Source organism: Agelaius tricolor, unplaced genomic scaffold (assembly GCF_023055355.1).
Source record: "Agelaius tricolor isolate 1412-34295 unplaced genomic scaffold, bAgeTri1.0.p SCAF_7, whole genome shotgun sequence".
Lineage (NCBI taxonomy): Eukaryota > Metazoa > Chordata > Aves > Passeriformes > Icteridae > Agelaius > Agelaius tricolor.
The window spans coordinates 15,862,603-15,883,742 of record NW_027269267.1 but is presented as its reverse complement, the minus strand read 5'-3'; the positions used below and the strand labels follow the sequence as shown (position 1 = coordinate 15,883,742).

The 21,140-nt window shown below is 37.8% G+C and overlaps 1 protein-coding gene across 4 annotated transcripts in view; it reads right to left on the bottom strand.

Moving 5' to 3' along the window:
* Positions 1 to 718: 718 nt before the first annotated feature.
* BCLAF3 (BCLAF1 and THRAP3 family member 3) overlaps positions 719 to 21,140 on the bottom strand; it is a 34,171-nt gene continuing 13,749 nt past the window's right edge. For 3 of the 4 annotated variants that reach the window (XM_071430420.1, XM_071430421.1, XM_071430422.1), the window contains exons 5-12: positions 19,882 to 20,060; positions 19,036 to 19,150; positions 18,780 to 18,843; positions 17,809 to 17,927; positions 15,999 to 16,113; positions 12,000 to 12,095; positions 7,486 to 7,641; positions 719 to 5,709 (exon numbers count right to left, since the gene is read on the bottom strand). In XM_071430420.1, the coding sequence (XP_071286521.1) occupies positions 5,680 to 5,709; positions 7,486 to 7,641; positions 12,000 to 12,095; positions 15,999 to 16,113; positions 17,809 to 17,927; positions 18,780 to 18,843; positions 19,036 to 19,150; positions 19,882 to 20,060 (874 nt within the window). In that variant the 3' untranslated portion in view covers positions 719 to 5,679. The remainder of the gene's footprint in view (positions 5,710 to 7,485; positions 7,642 to 11,999; positions 12,096 to 15,998; positions 16,114 to 17,808; positions 17,928 to 18,779; positions 18,844 to 19,035; positions 19,151 to 19,881; positions 20,061 to 21,140) is intronic. The other variant, XM_071430423.1, reaches the window with a different exon arrangement.

The following is a 21,140-nucleotide window of genomic DNA, read 5'->3' as shown; positions in this document are numbered from 1 at the left end:
CGGGACAGGCTCCGAACCGCGCATCCCGGCTCCGCACCTGCCCCGTCCGCGCACGGCCCCGGCAGCCGTGCCCGGCCCGGCCCTGGCCCCGGGGCGCTGCGAATGACTGGGACAGGCACCGGCAGCGCCGCAAGCGCCCCTCGTCTCTGCCCGGCCCACCTTCCCCGCACACACCGCTCCAGGTTTGGGTTTAGGAGCAGGGAAGGAAGAAAGGAAGACAAAAAGCGAAGGTGAAGAGCGCCTTTGGGGTAGTGTTGATGCTTCACTAAAAAGAGCAGCGTGGCACAGGAACACGGAGTGTTCGTACCGCAGGAAGATGCGAAACCCCTGCTACAGTAACAGTGCGCACACATCAGCAACATGTTTGGACAGAAAGGCATGGAAGGAGGGTGGGGAGGCTTCTGCACAGGCACGCCTTCCCACAGGTAAAGACCCTTGGGAAAAAACCTACAATAGCAGCAGAGGAGAAGCGCGGATTTAAAAAAAAATAAAAGCTGGTATTAAAGTATAGGTAACATTTTACAGCATGAGCACCTTGACTATTAATGAAACAGCAGCAAAACGAGCCTGTTCTTACCTCAGGTAGTTAATTTGTGCATGAAAACAGAAAACTGCCACTTTCCACTCCCTGCACAAGAGATTTTGAAAAAAGCTTTTTCTTTTTTTTTACCCTGAAAATTACACCAAACATTAATAACTACTGAATCAAATAACTGAATTATTTATAAGTAAAAATTTCGTGAAAACATTTATTGTCTGTAGAAACAAAATTTACATTTATTTTATATAAACTATGTTAAACATACATATAAACATACCTACATCTTACTATATATCCTTATGAACGAGGCTTTTAGATATGGAGTAACATTGTCAAAAGCACCGTCATGGACTCAAAGACTACAGACTTAAAATGCATTTGCATTTAACTCCAGCTTCAGTAGTTTAAAAATGTCATTTCTTATCCACACTTACAAATAATTAAAGGCTTCTCTAACAGTGTGTTTCCATGTGCACATACACGTACACACACACACATTAGACAGTCCTTGAGAAACTACAGTATAAATAACATCAACAATCTATTCCTTAGAAGTGGACATTAGTTCCCCTCATTCAACTGGGAGTAAAAAATTCCTGCTATTCTTAAAACAAAACAATGAGGCTTTTTTTATTCCTTGAAGAACACACTTGAACAACAACTCTTTCCACTGCCTCCTCCCTCAATACTAAAGATGTGAGAAGCCAGTCACAAAATGAAAGCCATCTACTACATTATTTACAGAAAATGAAATATTAAAAAGTCAACATGAGATTCAGACTGCTTAGACAAAATTCAGAGCAATGAACAGTGAACAGAAGAAAACTGCATTAAAAGTGGCAGGCTATTAAACCACGTGTCTAGATACCTACTCAAAATCCCTCCAACAAAAACCACCAGGCATGGAAGGAAGGGGCAGGTGTTATGACAAGTTTTCTCTGATCTTGAAACTGAAAAATAATGTTCACAAAGCTCAAAACAGAACACACTTAAATGTTCATGGCTATCCTTAAGGTCTGTTAGGGAATCAAGTGTCACAAGGAGGCTTTCAACAATCTTGAAATGGCTTTTATTCTTTCCTTCCTTCGAAAGGAGGCTGAAGAACATCTTATCTTCAAATTCTGCAGCAATGGAATGAAGTCTGTCAAGGGCCAGAGTTACGTGCAGAAACATCTTTTTTTCAGATTCATTAGGATGCAAGTCTGAAGTCTGTCTTTTAGAGGGCTCTCCCACAAAGAACCTTGTAGATTGCTGTTCAGATGCTTAAAGAAAGGCAAGAGGTGGATTTCAACACAGTATGGGAAATGCCTTCCTTCAGGAAAGCAAGGAAATTAAAGAAATCCCTCTATTTACAGTCTTCTAAGGTGAATACTGAGAAATCAGTCTCTCCTTTGTTATGATCTTTTATCATCTTCTTCAAGAGACTCTCATTATCCATTTCACAGACATGGCAGAAAATTACTTTCTGATGCATAACAAGCAAGTTTTGAGAACTCTGCCTCTAATGCCACAAAAGTGTAATCCTGGGGTTTGGTTCTGTTTGTAAAGCAACTAAGCTCATTTAAATAAAACTCAGCATTTCAGCCTGGGGCCCTAGGGAAGATGGGAGCAGGTAAACATTACACAGCAGGTGATGGATCAGCTGGACTTACTCCTATCCTCTGCTATTAGTTACCTGAGTTGAGACAGCTATGTTCAAGTCTCAAGACCATCTATATCCATCAGGTAAAATTATTTCAAACATGCAATTATTAGTTAAGGCAGGCTTACAGAAACCTTGCAAATATGTTGCTTCTTACTGGCCCAGAATTTTGTGAACCTTGTGAACTCAATAATTACAAATTTAAAATAAGTATTCTAATCAATTTATGCAAAAATTAAATGGATCAGCAATATAAATGCAAACATCATAGCAACTTAGTATTTCAGACACTTAAAAGGAAGACTCTAGTCATATTAAACCCATTACGTTTTGGATAGCAATTAAAAATAAAATTTCACATGTGAACAACTGAAAATGACAGCATTTAACAGCCATTTCAAGCTAAACAAAACAAAGGCAATTCACATTTGTATTTTCAAAGTGTAAAACAGAAAGCTAGAAAGCTCTTAAGACAATCATATTTTTAACTTGCTCTTCCAATGCAGTGACAGACTTTACTAATGAAAGAGTCACTGTTTTCCTACAGAGGCTTACACACCTATTTAAAGTAAACAGTTGTTTTAACAAGAACTGTTATCAGTCCATGCTCTCACTAGAAAGATTGCAACGAACTTAAGTCTTTGTACATGTGTTTTCTACAATGCAGTCACAATATTGAAAGGCACCAGGTTATTCAAGTAAATTGACCTTTCTTCTACTGAAGCCTTTTCCTTGTGCCTTCACAACCCAAACAGTAACTTCAATACATTGCCCTCAATCAAACACTGTATTCCAGTACAACAATTTTCTGTGCTAAAACAATAAACAAGCTGAACTGGGTATGAGTATATACACACAAGTCTCTGTAATTCACAAAGATATATCTACATAGCAATGTCTCACATCATATCATAGACTAGATGCTTCTAGCACCTAAGCCATGAATTTTTATTAAAGTCATTATTCCTGTGTGCGTTTTTTAGAATATAAGAGGTTCTATCATGACAGAATCCAAAACTATTTAAGTAAAATTATCAGTAAAAATGTGATTTGAGCAAATGGAATCATACAAAAGATAAACCAACTGAAACAGTGACTACATTTCATGACATTCATCTTAGGATCATGGGGTGGGGGGGACCAAAGTCAGCAAACAAGCCAAAAAACCCACAAACTTCTTTGCAATACGTTGCTCCCAGTTGCAGAAATAAACACAAAGCTAAACTGTAATGTACAAAACAAATTAACCATGCATAGATAAAATAAAGCACAAAATCAGGAGTCAGTCATATCTTGAAACCTGGTTAAAGCAGCATTAACTGACTGAAGTCTGACTACTCCAGCATTACTTCCAAACAGTGTTAGCAAAACTACCATGTCAGAAGTTTCTTCATGTATCCACTTTCCCCACTTTACTCAACAAAGAGTTCTCTTCCAGAATTTAATAAGAACACTGCAGGAAGCTTACAGACACAGTAGTATCCTGTTGAATAAGACAACACAGCCTCAGTAGTTTGTCCTGTATCATAAATGGTTTCATTTCTCACATCTTTTACAGTGCACATTCAGAGCAGTGTGAAGGACTTGTTGGCTTCAGGGTAAACCTGCCCCTCTCAGCAGGGCAGGTGCTGCACTCCCCTGCCAGCAGCCTGATCAGAACTGCAGCTACTCCACATTTGCTTTGGGTTAACTCATTTAACCTGTTGTTTCAGTTCCTTATTTTTATCTCCCAGTATATCTACACAGGATGACTCTGCCAGATTAATCACTGACAGCATTAAGTAAAAAACCACTTTCTTATCTGCAGAAGGTTGCCTGCCTCTATTTGTCCAGGGAGTTCCTTTCCTTCCAATTCCCATTTTGTCCATGCATTTTAAAGTTACTGAAAAAACTAGTTAAATTATTAATGATTGTTATTTAAACTGAAAACCTGTGTTTTAGAAACAAACCATATGTTATCATTGAATGACGGTGACATCAATGAATGTTGCACTCTTCCTGCCTTATTCCCTATGAACGCTAAGCAGAACACCCATGAAACTGAAGAGCTCAAGTCACAATAATTTTAGCTGTTCTGAACCATAATTACATTTTCAAACAGTCTCTCTACTGAAGGCATTGTGGAAAAAAACATTACAAAAAAGCATGCAGAAATCACATCCTGGCTTTCCACCCAAAAAAACAAATTTCCTTTCCTGTGAACATACCTCTAACCCAGAACTGGAATTCTGGTCTACCAGCCACAACTGAGACCAGCCTTCATTCTAGATGGAAATACATCTGCTTGCATGTATTGAAGATATTGTGAATTAACTTTTTTCTTGAAAAAGAACTTCTCTTAAGACTACGTGCTATGCATCTTTAATTTACTGTCAATAAGAAGCCTGAACAGATCTGCAATACATACACACAACCCTACCATAGATAATGAATTAAGGCAAGGGCTATAAACAGGAAATAAACACAATACTGTTTATAGCTGCTTATGAAACAGGTCTGGCTATTTGAGTTTTGCACACAGCCTAACAATACTGCAGTATGGTAAACTTCAGAGAACCATTCAGAACAAAATCACCAGCTGTCTGCATTTAAAGCAGTTTCAATTATGAACAATTTCTTTGTTAGAAGACACGCTTTCAAAAACTTACATTTTTTGGTTTTCTTGTAATTTAATACTTCAGGCGCCAATTTTAGAATTCACAAAATCATCAAATAATTTATGATGAAAATGATTAGAGAACATGTGGCTTGGTCAAGAATCTCATACACTGAAATATGAGACAGAATAATTTTGAATACAGACCAACCAATCTTCTAACAAACCCAAGCATGCTTTCAGTGCAGTTATAAGCTACTGCTACAGTACTTTACATAACTGCCTGTTACCATTAATTTTAACCAAATGCTGAAAGTTGTCCCAACATTCTAACAATTTAGAAATGTATATACACATCAGAAATCCAAGTGTATTATTAATCCAAAGTAATACAAAATACTGTTTTATGGAAATGACTGAACAGAGGTGTAAAATCTATTGCACAACCTAAAAGGTCATTAATTGGAAAATCCTGAGCTAATGTGCTATTACCAAACAATTCAGGCACTTTTTTTTTTCTTTTTTATTATTACATTAGCAATAAACTTTCAACATAGAAACCTCTAGGTATAACAACTCAAGTTCCATCTGTAACATCATGCTTGGAGAAAAAGTATTCAATAAATAAGACTCCCTTCAATGACTTCCTTACTTGAGACTCGTATGCACACAGAACTAAAGGTACATAATATGATGTTTCAATTGAATACTGTACTTTAAAAGCAATTATTAAAACTGTAAAAAAGTTCTGCAGCATTCAAAATAAAGTTATTTTTTTAATCAAGAAAGTTACAGCATTAGTTCCTTTATCCTTTTTTAAGTGTTGAGAAAGTTGTCAAAAACTGAACAGATGCTTCTTTTGCTTTGTTATCTGTTTCAACTTCAGGATCTCAGCTCAGTTCAGGTTTCTGTTGCAATATTTAGATTTCCCTACACAGAGAAAAAAAAGAAAATCATTACTGTCAGTTGTAATAGCAGAAAACCCCTCCCAACCTTCCTAAGTTCTGTATGTAAAATGCAAGGTTCTTTCAATTACGGACTCAAAAAGCACAACTATAAGTTTACTAAGGTAAACTATATAGTTTTACTAAGTTTTACTATATAGTTTACTAAGGTAAACTATAGTTTACCTTAAAAAATACATATGCATCATTATTACTTCAAGTGAAATAAAGTGAAATAAAGATGTTCAGACCTGTTTAACAGATCCTAACAAGTTTTATCATTACAATAGGCAAAATGCTACAATTTCAGGAACAGTTTTGGTTTTTCAGAATTAGCCAACCAGCAAACAGTATGCTGTTAAGAAAATGGTTGTAATACTTATTCTTCAAGTTTTATTTTACTTTAACTCACACACACTCAAATTCACCAGCTGTAAAAAGTCCCATAAAATTCAGAAGTCACTGATGAGTCTCTGATTCAGTATCTAGCAGCCAGCATGTTTTAAGTATGCTTTATAGGTTCCAGACAAGAATCTTAACAGCCAATTATAGAAGAACACTGGAAATTGCTCACAACAACAAAATTGTAACATTGCTATACCCATTTTACAAGGTCATAATTGGGGGGGGGGGGGGGGGAATATCTTTCTCCTATTTTCCACTAATTCCAATTCAATTTAGCCTTCAAAGATAATACTTCTCAGAGCCCATGTAAATAGAAGATATATTTGCCCAGATACTTCAGTAACAAGTGATCTCTTTACCTTGTTTCAAGTGCTTAGTTTTCTTTCTGATAGTTGGGTGGTTTTTGTTTGTTTGGTTTGGTTTGTTTCTTACAAGTGTGTTTCCTTAAGGGGTTTTGGGAGCTTTTTCTTCTGCCCACTGGCCTGTAAACTTGAGGAATTTTGCAAACAGCCGTAAGAACCTGTGCTTTAAGGTGCTTCTGTGCTCCAAGAGCTAAACTCTAATCCAACTACAAATGCTTATTTATTCAAGTGTGTTTACTTGTAGCTGGATGGACACAGAATTACAAAACAAAAACTCACACAGAGCACAGAGCTGCAAGGGGCTGTGTAGCTCATATAATCCAATTCCCCAATGTCACAAATAACTTCATACTACTTTGATCAATTCTAATAAAGGATTTAGTATGTTTTAACTACGGATCCTCACAAAAGCTGCAACATTTTATATGGCTCAAAAGTTCTTCTGCAGTTCAAGATTATTGTTGGCCCATACACTCTGCAAATCAAAGTTTAAGCTTATCAAACCACTTTACACAAGACATTATATTGTACAGCAAATTTTGTTCAGATTAGCACCCCAGTGAATGCTTTAAAGCACATAATTATGGTAACATAACAAAAAGGAGAAGCACACATGTATTAAAAAATTATTAATATCCTTCTCTTAGATTAAACAGGACAGAATATTTTGTTTCACAAAGGCACAATTTCTGGTCCTGTCAGTAGGAAGAGAAATCAGCTGAGCTTGAGAAAAAAATACTGAAACAGAAGGAACCACAGAATCTCTGAGGGCACCTCTGATTTGCAGTTACACAAAGCAAGTTTCAGCAAGTTTCCATAGAATAAACAGAGAGGAAACAAGAGTGTACAGTCAAGTTTGCCAGTGAAGTACAAAGAGCCAACATCCCAGGAAATCCCACCCAAGTCATCCCATGGAGATTTAAAAATTGAAATGGATCTTATGAATATGCATATTTTACAAACGGTTCAGTAAAAAATAAATTAATCCACCTTACCTTTTCTTTCCTCAAAAATCCATCTCTGAATTTATTAGTGGCAAATCCCCTTACACCAACAGAACGTAACCGCTGGTACTTAGCCTGAATATATAAACCCTTCTGCACTAAGCCTGATTTATAATGGGATTGCAAACGGCCATCTGCAAAGTTGCTCTGTAAGGGTGGGGGAAAGGAAGAAAAAAGTTGCAAAATGAGGGCACCAAAACTCAAAAAGTTCATATTTACAGCTATACATATGTAAAACCTCCAGTACTCAATGACAGAAGCATGCATTTGCAAGTGCACACCCTTTTCCTTTATGTCCATGTATTATTTCTTAGACCACAGGGCTCAAAGAACTGTTTTATTGCACTTGCTGTTTAGAACATCTGAAATTATCTTCCTTGTAGAAAAAAAATAAATGCATTGTACAACATTTTAACATTTTTCAACCGTTAATGAGGCACAGTCCATCAACAAAAAACTTTCAGACAACACCTCACTGCCACTACCAAATTCAGTGATGCCAAGCCTGCAGCAGGCACACATTGAGCCTACAGTGTCACACTAACACAAGTCAGTACACATGTTTTTCCTAGAGCTTTAATGTCTGACAGTCTGAACACACAGGCATTTTCTATGCCTTTGATACCTCCACACTGGAAAACTGCAAACTAACCTAGTGTGGGACTAGGAGCAGAGGCCACAGAGGTATCAGAAGACTTAAAGGTGACAGGCATTATAAAAACACAGAAAGGATATAGCAAGATCAACACTGATCACAGCAGCTAAAGTTTGAAAAATATTTTCATTCCTAGGCATTCAGACCTCCAATAAAATAGGCAGTAAATATCTTTAGAGTAATAAAGATGTTATTTATCATAATTTTCCGTAGTTTTCCAACACTGCCATTTTAAGTTTTTCAACAGCCACTCCAAATTTAAACAATGGGTTTTCATCTACAACCAGAGAAAACCTTCAGGCCATATAAATTCTTCTTATCTTTTACAAACACCTTTGAAGAGCAGGAGAAAACAAAATATGTCACAGAAACAGCCCTTCTTGAGCATGACAAAATTGCTTTGGTGAAATGTCTCCTTTTGACAGAGTAAGGATCACTTCAAGAAAAATCACATGCTCTGAGATTGCAATAACTTTAGAACCACTTTTTCCACTGTGTTTTCCACTGTGTGGCTGGTGAACAATAAAGAAAGAACTGCATAGAACAGAGGTTTCTTTATGCAAATGTAGAGGTTCTGTTACTTCACAAATCATTTCACCCACCTACTTTGCAGGAGACCAGTGAGAATCTGGCCCCATCATTCATTCCCCCAGGGTTACTCTGATGGAGGACACTTGCAAGAGCCAATCACTTTCCTGGAGAGTATCAGAGTTGCAGGCACAAAGAACTTCCTTGCACTAGGTTGTGTTACATGGCTATGTGCCTATCACAGGGAAAACTGAAGGGCACTTTTAATGCTGGAATAATGCCCTGAACAAAGCACTTCAAGTTCCCATTTCCCCATTCCTGCTATGGTTCCCTTGACTTCAGTGACTAGAAAGGAGGCCTTGGTGGTCTGCCACTGCAATTGTATGACAATAAACAAAGGACTAGAACAAGCAAGGGATGGGGAAAAGGTGAAAGGTATTGAAAATTGCCTTGATAAACAGCTCAGACATCTAAACTTAAGCATCTACATGTTCTGTAAGTGGGGAGAGAAGGACACAGCAGTAATATTACTGTAGAGGAGCATCAGTTACAGACAAAGCTAACAGATTATATATATTTGGCAAATAGGCACCTCAGTCACACACAGCTTATAGCAAAACAAGATAATCTAAAGTATGTGGAAAACATCAAAACTTTTGGTCTAGAAATAAGAAAAGAGTCTGCTGAAGTGACAATCCAGGTTTACATTAGGACTATTATAAATAATGCTAATGACAATCCCTAGGAGCCTGAAGCTCTAAAATAAGGGTATATGAGTAAATATATATGGCTGCACTGTGTGGCAGGGATGGAGTTAATTTTCTTCACAGCAGCATGCATGGTGCTGAGTTTTGGATTTGTGACTAAAACTGCACTGGTAACACACCAGTGCTTTGGCAATTGCCCAGCAGTACCTGCACAGCAGCAACAATTTTTCCTCCTTCCTTACTCTGCTGCTCAGCAAGGACACCAGGGTGGGCAAGAAGCAGGGAGGGGACACAGCCAGGACAGGTGGCCCAAGCTGAGCACAGGGATGTCATACACCATATGATCTCCTATGGAACAGAAACTGGGGGAAGGGGGTTTTGGAGGAAGTAGCCATTGCCTGGGGACCAGCTGGGCATCAGTCACTTTGTGACAGATGGTGAGTGACGGCCTTTGCATCACTTTTTTCTTCACTACTTAAAACTGTCTTCATCTCAACTCATGACTTCTCTCACTTTTGCTCTCCACATTTTCCATCCCATCCTGCTGGGAGAGGAAGGGAGCTGAGGGGAGGGTGGCAGCAGCTGTGTGGTGCTGTGCTGCTGGCAGGGGTGAACCCACCACAGCCAATAACACACAGAACTATTCTTAAGCAGTGAATGCAGTTTAGTTTTAAAAATCACTTTACATTTACTTGCTTAAAGGCTGACTTAGTGATTCATGATAAAGGGTCATTACAAAAAAGACCTTTTAAATTTTGTAAGACTTCTCCAGATCCTTTATAAAGTATTTTAGAACAGCAGTTTTTTCTTTTCCCAAAAATATAGTGCAGACCATATGTTTTTTTTTTTAAATACTCTGAGTAGACATCACTGTTTGCTTACTAAATTTAAATGCCCTTATTTTATATATCAAGAAAAAACTGTGTGGGGCTTGATTTTTTTTTTGGGAGGTGGGGAGAGGGAAAGGCAGAGAATGGAATTCTATATGGGTTTTTTGGTGAGGTTTTTGTTTCTCTTTATGCTGCTGCTCTTTTAAATAATTAGCCAAGAAAGTCCTAAGTGTAGAAGATAGTCAAGTCACCTCTATTTCATCAACAGCACAGCAAGAAAACTGTTGTGCAAAAGGAATTTAAACATAAAAATTTAAAGAAATTAAGTCAAATCAACATCACTGTTTCCATGGCAATGATAAAAGTGCTATACACATAAGCAAACTGCAATACAAGTGCATATGCCATTTTCCCTATAAATATTAAAGCATCCTGGGACAGATCACTAGATATTCATATCTATGTGAGGTGACAACTTAAATGGACACTTTCCTGCTTGTACAATCAGCAGAGCTGCAGAGTGATGTAAATGAAAGGAGCACCAACCACCAACACTGCCTCAGGGATCCAGCAGTCAGTGCAAGATTCCTCCATCACCTGGAGGCTGACAATACAGAGGGGATACAAAATAACAGGCTATGATCTTCTAAGGTGCTGAAATAGTTGTGTCAGGCTTTGAACACTTTGAACTTTTTAACTTAGAAAAAGACTTTCTCCAGCAGAATAAAGACAGCAGTTTATGTTGGTGTTAGCTCAGCTATCTGACTAAGGTTGGCTGGCAAAGCACACCTAAACTGGAGAAAGTCTTTTTGTCCAACAGCTCTTATATCCAACAGCTCTTATGTTTGGGGTGGAGTGGGAGGAAAGAAGGGGGAAAAAAAACCCCACAAACCACATTTATACTTCCCCACCTTTCAAAGTTTCATCCAAAAATGACAGCTACTCAGCCATTGAAATTTTACTTCACTATCTACAAAACAAAAAAGGTGACTATCTATTCTGTGTATTACTTTACTCGTAAGAGCCCATGTTAAAAATGTAGGGGGAATTTCAAGTCGAAAATTAGTGTAAAGCTGTTTTAGATTTGACTTATACTTTTCTCACATCAACAATTCTAACTGGACTCATGCAGAGCATGCTGCTGTCAGCAGAAAAGGAAATGTTTTGTTTTTCTGCTGAACCCAGGATACATTTTACAATTAAAAGGCATTAGTTGGCCACTGTTCTCCCTGAGAAAGAAGCACACTTGCCCATCTCTTTACCTTCTTGAGGTCCCAAGAATAAAATCTCACTTTCAATTTTTTTTAATGCATAGCTAGCAGTATGCAGGGTATTCACATGACATTATTTCCCCAGAAATCCCTCCATGAACAGGTTAATGAAATAACAGTAATACAGTTTTGAAAGTAACACAACTCACGTCTTCCAGTCTTTGGAAAAAGCTCAGGCTTCTGTCACGTGAAGGAAAAAAGCTCAGCAGCTTGGGTTTTGGATAGATGAGTTTTCTACTTATTGTGCAATTCCTGCATTTCTTATTCCTGACTCTGCAGTAACATACTTATTTCAACTGCCTGCATAGAACACTGGACAGCCCTGCTCAATCCACTGCCAGCCCTCTCACCTACTAAAAGCTAAGCCTCCCATTATTCCAACAGAAACAATTAGGCTTTGATGATACTATTTTTTCATGGCACTTAATACCTTCATAAATGCCTCCTGTTACGAAACTCAACAGGTTCAACCACCATTGTATATAACAAACATTTTATAAAAACTGATCTGTACCTTAAAGTGCCTTCGGATGGGTCCTGCATTTTCAAGGTGTCCTCTAATACGTCTGTGGGGGTAAGTGTCACTTGATTTTGAAGCATAGTAAGAATTCTAGTAGGAAAACAGTTATAGCTTCATGTTAATAAATTATTCAAGAAAAAATATAAATTGTTCAGGTTATACTAACAAATAATGCAACACATTCAGTCTTGTACTGTTTGACACAATGACACTCTTTGAAGGAACAGGAGTAACAGGAGCATTGAGCTGAAGGGACAGCAGAGTCCTGAGCAGAAGCTAAAGATGATACAGACCATCCTCCTGGAATGCCTTCCTCTTGGAGATCTAAGCAGATGACAACACCATTAAGGCTCTCCATCCCTCCCTCCCTCCCAGAACAAATGCATGTATCAAGTAGAGCAGTCATGGCTTGCATCAGGAACAAGGTGACAGGATTGGTTCTCTGGAGCTGCTGGTTAGCACATGGCCATCACTCCTTAGTGTGTAGCACACACACACCTCCACAGCAAACAAACAATGCGTAGCACAATGAGGTCCTTAGAAAATGCTACTTTTAACTCTGTAGTTCAAGGGAGCATTTGAGAATTGCTTGCCTGCCACACAAGCACAATTTCAAAAGCAAGTTACACAGACAGCTAGTATTGAAATTGTTGTGTCAACACACTGAACAGCTGTAACCAAACAGCTGTGGTTGCCTAAAACAGAGCACTCCCTCATTGACCTACCTGCACACTTTGGCTCTTTTCCAACTTTCCCTATGACAGCTACTTCTAGGAGATGTCATTCTCATCCATCATTGCATATGATCACCAATATTTACAGAGGCATTGGCACATACTTGCATATATTGAAGTCCTCTATGCAGACAGAGCAAACATGCTAATGAACTCTAAGCAATTAAATAAATTTGTTTGTTTATGGTCCATTCTTGAATAATCCCAGAAGCACTCCAATGCTGTTGAACTCTCTTAATAGAGGAAATTTCATCAGCTTGAAATACATTTTTAAAAGAACCTAAGAAGAGAACTCCCCTGAAATATTTCATAAATACTAATCTTTAATAATAAATGCAAATGCATGCTTTGCTGTTCCCAGAATTTCTATCCTCTACAACTACCAAACCTTTCTGGCAAAACTGCTAATACTGGTGTGGGGAGAGAGGGGGCTATAAATATAATGGAATGATGTTAGAATCCAAGATAACTTTTAACTAGGATTTAAGTTCTCTTTCTTTTTTCTTTTTTAGACTATGTTATTGCCTGCAAGTCAACTATTCAGCTTCTTACAATGCCTTGACAAGAAAGGATTCAGAGAACAAAAAGAGAAGAAGAAAGATTTTATGAAGTGAGATCAAAATGGCTTTTGCAAGAAAAAGATAAGAACTTTCCAGTTCCCTTATTCTAAGAAAATAAAGACACTCCACAAAATCAAATTAACTTTCTACATACAACACAATTAAATCAGGAAGCTCCTAGCTGAAGTACACTCCTCCTTTAAGCTGGGAATCCAGCAAGGTGAAAAAAAAATTAGAAGAATTTCCTATTATAGTTCAAAATAAACCTCTAGGAATTAAAATAAAGCTTGCCTTAATTAACTCTGGATACAGCCCTCCCCATCCCCACCTTCCTTAAGACTAAAGTACATTCACAGAAATATTAACATTAGAACTACTTGATGCAAAGGTACACCAAACCACTTTTTAGGAAGTTCTTAAACCAGAGGCCTAAAAAAAATAAAAAAGAAAAAAAGGAGGAGGGGAAATACACATGTATACTTGTTCTGATTTTCTGCTTCACTCTTCAGCCAGCCTCCTTTTGTCAGTAGGGTAAAAGGCTAAATGGACAAATCTTACAATGAAGCTTAGATACACAATTGTACCTTTCAGGCCTAAGTTTTTCTCAAGTTTAAGCTCAATCCCCCATTATTGAATATTAACATCACAAATATTATATTTTGATTACTTAACTAAAGTTTTTTACTTTTCTACCTGTCTGCAAACCAGCTTCTGAAAGGCTGACCATTAAGAGCCATTGTGTCTTTAGGTTGTCTTGCATTTTTAATACCTGAGCTTTCACAGTTACTGTTGTTCCAAAGGAATTACTCTCTACTGCAGTGCAGGACTTCCTAAAAATTGCATGTTTGCAGTTCACTATTAAATATGAAAATGCAATCTTCCTGAATCTTCACCACATTCAGAAATAATTCAGTGTCTTTTTCAAACCAACCTCCTTTTTATTTGCCATTACAGTACTACTGTGGTGGGTTGACCTTGGCTGGATACCAGGTACCCACCAAGCAGCTCCATCATTCCCCTCAGCAGGGCTGGGAGGGAGAAAATAAAATTTTAGAAATCACATGGGTCAAGAAAAAGGCAGTTTAATAAAGCAAAAGCAAAGACTGCACATAGATGCAAAGGAAAATGTAAGATTTCTTCTCTACTTCCCACCAGCAGGCAATGTGCAGCCACTTCCCAGGAAGGCAGGTTTCAGTGCACAGTGGTTGCTCCAGAAGATAAATGTCACAATAACCAATTACCTCCCACACTCTCCTTCCTTTCTCTGAGCTTTTATTATTTCCTTCCTCTTGACTGAGCAGATGAGGTCATATGGTCAGTTTGGGTCAGCTGGCCTGGCTATGTCCCCTCCCAAGGTCTTGCCCAGGCCCAGCCCACTGGTGTGGGGTGGGAAGCAGGAGAGGCAGCCCTGCCATGTGGAGCCCAACAGTGCTGTGCTACCAGCACCGTCTGCACCAGTGCAAAGCCCAGCACTGGGAGGGCTGCCATGGGAAATGAGCTCCAGACCCAATGCACTTACTTACTGAGCCATTGGCACGCGCTTTGGGAGACCTGAACCTTAGTCTTGAATAAGTAATGATTTTTGCCATTAAAAACTTGTGTTTCTTTACACTGAAGGAGGCACTTTTTTATCTGCAAAGCAGCTACACTTGAGAGTTGACTACATGAAAGCTACTTTTGATGGACTTCAGAACTAAGTACCATGGGCTCCTGGAACCCTCTCCATAGGGTATTAGTTACAGTGTATAAAAAATGACAACTTATGTTAGTTGTTGTTATGTCCTTAAAAAAGGACAACTTATTTTGCAGCCATCAGAAAAAAAAAAGTTTAGAAAAAAAAAGGCCTAGAATTATACTGCACACATTAAAAAAGCTTTTCTGGTCTCACCAGTTCCCCAGGTTAAACAAGCACGTGCACCTGGAACTGATTACAATTCTTCAGAAAGAACTTTCCACAGGAGACAAATTTATTTGTACTGGACCTAATGTTATTGTCTTGCCCATTTCAGTATTGAAGTAAACTGCAGAAAGAGAGCCTAAAGAATAATTGTCCAAAACTAGGTTTCATAAATGCAATGTTCAAGAGATGTGACATTGCATTGTTTAACATTTCATCCCCAGGAACATTTTTCAGATAATTCTTGTTATTTCTGTGATTTGCTCCTCATTTTTATTTAAAATAAGTGCTCTTCAGAACTTTTATCATAATGAAGAGAAAAGAAACACTGTTTCAGTAACAATACCACCCACACAAGATTCAGGCCTTCCCTTTGTACCAATGACAACTAGAATGCAGGAGAGTATTCTTTTTCTCAAACTACTTAACATTAGCTCAGATTATCTGCTCAATAACAAGGCCTCCTATTTTATAATTTAGGTAATTACACCATTATGTGGAAGAAATGTGATATTAGACACAAACTTCTTTTATGAAAAGAAAAGGAGTGGTATCAGAGTGGTTTTAGTTCAGATGTACTAATCTCTGCTTCAAAAATACCTGAGAAAGTGCTCTTGCACTAGAACTGTGAAATTATGACTAGTTTTATTGTTGAGCACAGACAGAAGATAAAAAGCCCCACTCAAAATTTAAAAGGGCAAGACATCACAGATTGCTAAATTTACATCAGCGTAGACAATGAAGCAAAATATTAATTATACATCAACAGTGCAGGAGCTACTATTTCTACATTTAGGCTTACCAGATGAGGTCTCCCAATAAATTTCCTGAAAGGTGGCTTAATGAACTTCATAGGCTTTTGGAAACCATCAACTTGAGATGTTTGCAACTTTGAAAGACTGCAGCTTTGCTGGTTCCTGATGTGTGTGAGAGAGAGTGAGAACAATTAATATCTAAAGCCACAGCATATCAACACCCTGTATTTAAAACTAGCTTATTCTAGCATCCGTATCACAAATGCAAAGTGCCAGCTTATAAGTAAATCTTCCTAGGACAATCAAGCAATTCCTAGTCCCAGCTCGAACCGCACAGAATTCCACAGCAATGTGTATCCTCTCACCGACGGCAGAGGAGCAGGGACGCGGCGCGGGGAAGCCCCGGCTCCGCTCCCCGCTCGGCCCGGCGCGGTCACTGCCGCCCTCCGCTGGCGGCAGCGCTTCCTGCACCGCGCCCCTCACACCCAGCCCCGCGCACCTTGTACTGAACGCGCCCTGCCATGGCATTCCCGGCCCCACAAAGCTCCAGATCAACACCTACATCCTCCAGTTTCATCCTCAGCAAGCAGCTGATTCTGGCTTTGGGCTTTTGCTTGCTTGTTTTTACTGTTTTGTTGTTTCTTTTTTTTTTTTTTTTTACCAAGAATATTGCTAATACAAATGCATCCGCAAACTTCTAAATGAAGTATTTACCATGAAAAGTAACCACCAGAAGTCAGAATTTGTATTTCACAAAACACACAGAAACAGTTTTCATAGCTCCAAAACAAGTTAAGGAAAAAAACAGCAGCACACTTGATAAGCTCAGAGGCACTGCCAGTATCTCATCTGAGCTTAATTAAAGCCTCTCAAACTCAGGAAAATTCTATATATCACTCATGCCATTACTGCCCTCAGCCTGGAACCCCTGACAACAAACTCCAGGACATCCATACTTGGTAGGGAAATTTACACTTCTCAGAAAAGATAAGCTGGACAGTAACTGGGGAAGTGTGCTGGGGGAAATGAAGGAATTCCAGGGATTTTGTCCTCCACGTGTTAACCTTAACTTTTTTTTGTTTCAAGAATCTCAAATACAAGAAATTTCTTCTACAGCTTCTTAAGTCTGTTTTTCCAAATGTGTGTATTGCCATTAGTTGCTATTACAGACTGCATTTAAAATGAACAAGGAACAGCACACAAAGAAAAATCTGCACAAGAAACTATGACTACTGTGTGGATACATCTTATTACACTCTGGAAATTCAATAATCAACATTTCTATTAACAGTCCCTCTCTCTAAAGTGAAACAGGATGAGTGAGGTTAGCAAACACCTTTGGGGCAAAAACCTTTAACAAACCTGCTGGAGGAATCCATAGGAGAAAAACACCATTCCAAAAATCTAAGTTTTCAAATTCTCCAAGAATGAGAAAAATTCCAATTATTTGCTGATATTCCACATTTTATTACCAAACCAGTAGGGCAACAAAACAATATATTCATCCTAGAATGCTTTTACAGAACTGCAAAATACCATGAGCATGCTGTTATGTGGCACATTGAGGAGTTTAAAAATCTTAAACTTTTTCAAACTAACTTTGTCCTCTCTTCTTATTCAGTGCTAGTTTGTGCTTGCTTTTCATTTTCACCCTCTGCAGTTTAACCTCTTTCAAGGTAACACCTCATTACAGAGTACTTTGCAATCTATGTCTGCTGGATTTCAGCCCCAGTCAAACTTATAAGGCCTAACTGTGGAAAATAATCACCACAAATGTGAATGTAACTGTGGAAGGGCCCTAAAATGAAAAAAAAAGGGAACTATAGGCTTGGGCCAACAAGATTATTTGCTCATTACCTTGGAGTTACACCATCTACATGAAACACTCTCTCATCTTCATTCTTCAATCTCTCTTTTCTTCTCCTTTCTATATCATACCGTAGATCATTTGGATCTTCTAACACTCTTACAATGTTCTAGTTAAAAGGAAGGGTTGAAGCCAAGTTAGCTGCTAAGAACTCAACACCAACCTGTTTCTGTCCTTCAGGGGCAGAACCCTGTACATAACCTGTTAACATAGTTCAGCTATCTGCACACAGGACAGGTTCACAGCAACCCAAGGATCCAAAGCCTAAAGCAATAAAAAATGGTCCTAAGCAATTTATCCTTCCTTGCACCATCTGCCTTTTTACAAGTTTCCAAACAGCAGTGCACAGAGCACTGGAATTCTGCATGGAGTTACCAAGGCAGAAATATTTATGTAAATTTCAGTAAATCTTAAGAAGTTTTACTATCCTTAATAAGGAGAATCTTCATGTACTTGTACTATAGAAAAGGAATGGTAACTAAATAATAGCAAGCAGAGCTTTAAAAGGGAAGATAGAAAATCTTATGAGCCCAGATGAAAGCATGGGATAAAATAGCATTCTGAGGAATTATGTGGATTTTCAGTCATTGTAACATTAGAGTAGAAGAAACTTTAAGGCTTTTTGTAACCTCAGAGGAAAACCAAGAACCACACATCAGTCAGGGACTCAGTATTTACATTATTTAAAACCAGACAGGCGTTCAAGCTGCAGGAATAATCACACTCCAGCTACTCAGGAGAACACATCTGCATTTTACTGCTCAGTGAACACAGTACCACATACTGTGGTATCTGTAAATATGCTCAGGTGTGCATTTTTTCAAAACACCCAGAATTACTGCTGGTCTTCACAGCATGTAGAAATTATGTGCCAACAGCAAGGGGAAAACATTGCTTACATGTATAATGTATCTATAATAGCAACTTACTGCTTGCCAAAAAAGTTAAGCAATCAAGGTACCTGGGGAGATTCAGGTGGCACGGTTCGTTTGTTCTGAAGTTCTGCTAGAGACATGTCAATCCTCCTGGAACACAAAAACACTGCATAAAAACAAATGCCATCACTGTAAAAGCAAAAGCATTCTTGACCGGGCTACAGAATGTGTTAAAGATACAGGCAGGTAAAAATAATTAATAAAAACTTCACACTGTGTAAAGTCTACTGAAGATTAATTACCTTAATGCAAATAAATTAAGACCAATAATTCAACAATTACCTGTGAATTTCTGGATCCAGATGCGTTTTCACTTCTTTTGTATTTGCACTTGATTTATCCTGAATTTTTGAGAACCGTTCATGCAGAGTTATGTCGGAAGATGCAAAATAATTTGCTGTGAAGAGATATTAAATACAAGAATGTTATTTGTAGTATTTGAAATGCACAGTGGGAAAAGCTATCTTTTAAAAGATTAACTCTTAAGGATACCATGACAACTCTATTGAAATGAAAGTTCAAACTATTTCCACTTGCAGTTTAATATTCAAAAATGAAAGATTTGGCCAGCCCAGCTTAGACACCCTTATTTGATAAGATTAAACTCAATTGTCAGCTCTACCATGGTAGTACTCAAATGACTTGAATCTATATATAAAGATATACAGACTCAACACTGAGCATGATGCAGCTGCCTAAACACTAATCTGAAAATTTAAAGGAACTATACATAACTAGAGAGCTGTGATTACAGCAAAGCTCCCTTATTCCCTTATGTTTTCTAAATAAGCAGGTTACTCTCCCATACTAGCATAAAATCATTTTGATCTTTAATCTCCACAATAATGCCTCAGTTATGGCCTGAGACCTTCCTGCAGTCATCCTCCACCCAACTACTTTAAATCCTCAACCCACATTTTCCTTAAATACAAAAGGAAGCCAAAATACAAACAAAGCCAATGGCAAACACCTGAGACTTACAGGGACCTCATATCTAAACCACCAGCTTTGGATTTAGTAATCTACATTTGTAATGTGTATGTATATATATATATATATATATACACACATCTGTAATATATACATGAACATACATAAACATACATATACTTCAAATACTACAGCCACCTTTAACTTGATGAATAATTGTGATTATTTCCTGAGTAAATTCTTTTGAAGGGTCATTTTCAATGTTTTGTTTTACAGATGCCATGTGCTCAAACACTGGATGAAAATTTTCTTTTTTTCTGCCAACAGCAACCAGATCATGGGACATCTGTCTCTCTGTAGTGTGACTAGAAGCAGTCCTAGAATAAAAAAATGTATAGTTTATTTTAAAGCCAATATCTAAATCTGAAAACTTGAAATAGACAAGTAGAAAAAAAAACAATTAAGAAGTTCATTGTATGAATAAATGTGATTAAAAGCAAAAATCTCATTTTGTTCCTTTTTTTAATTAAAAAACTAGTAAGGCCATAAGGAAGAAAATCTATCATAAAATATGAAGAGATAATTTCACTCTCAGGAATCCTTGTTTCTGTGAAGTATGCGATACAAAATTTGTGACTTTTAAATTTAATTCAACTACATTATCAAATCTAGATAAAAATTTAGATCTTGATAGACATCTTTAGAATAATTCTAAAATGCAGTTATGCCTGTGTCTTGTTTAGAAGGAACTACCAGGCAATTTTCAAGAACAGTTCATAGATAAGAAAAGAAGTCTCAAATCTCTAGGAACTGAATCATCACTTCAGGCTAGTGAGACTGCTTCAGTAGCAGTGTGTGAACTCAAGAACGTGCTTACCATCTTTGTGTAAATTTTTACTCATTCTAAGTAAGTTTACACACCAAATGGTTGCACTGCTGCTCAAAAATTATTTTGACAAGAAAGCCAACACTTCAACAACCATACTGTTCTTGCTGCAAGGAAAATGCCTGTCATTCTAAAACATAATAAGAGCTCAGATAAAAGATTTTAGGATGAGGACTTTTGTTGCAGACATATTTTCATTAAAAACCCTTTCTTAGGATTTTTCTTCCTGAGAAGCTTCAGGAACAAAATGTAAACAATGGTTATCTGCTGCTGTGGAATGCAACAGGGGCATCTGTGATTGGACCATCTTAGATGTTTATAATTAATGGCCAACCACAGCCCAGTTATCTTAAACTCTCTGTCCGAGACACAAACCTTTATTATTCATTCCTTTCTATTCTTAGCTTCGCTAGCCTGCTGAGATGAAACTTTTCCTTCTATTCTTTTTAGTATAGTTTTAATGTAATGTACATCATAAAATAATAAATCAAGCCTTCTGAACATGGAGTCAACATTCTCATCTCTTCCCTCACCTGAAAACCCCTGTGACCACCATCACAGACTTTTAATT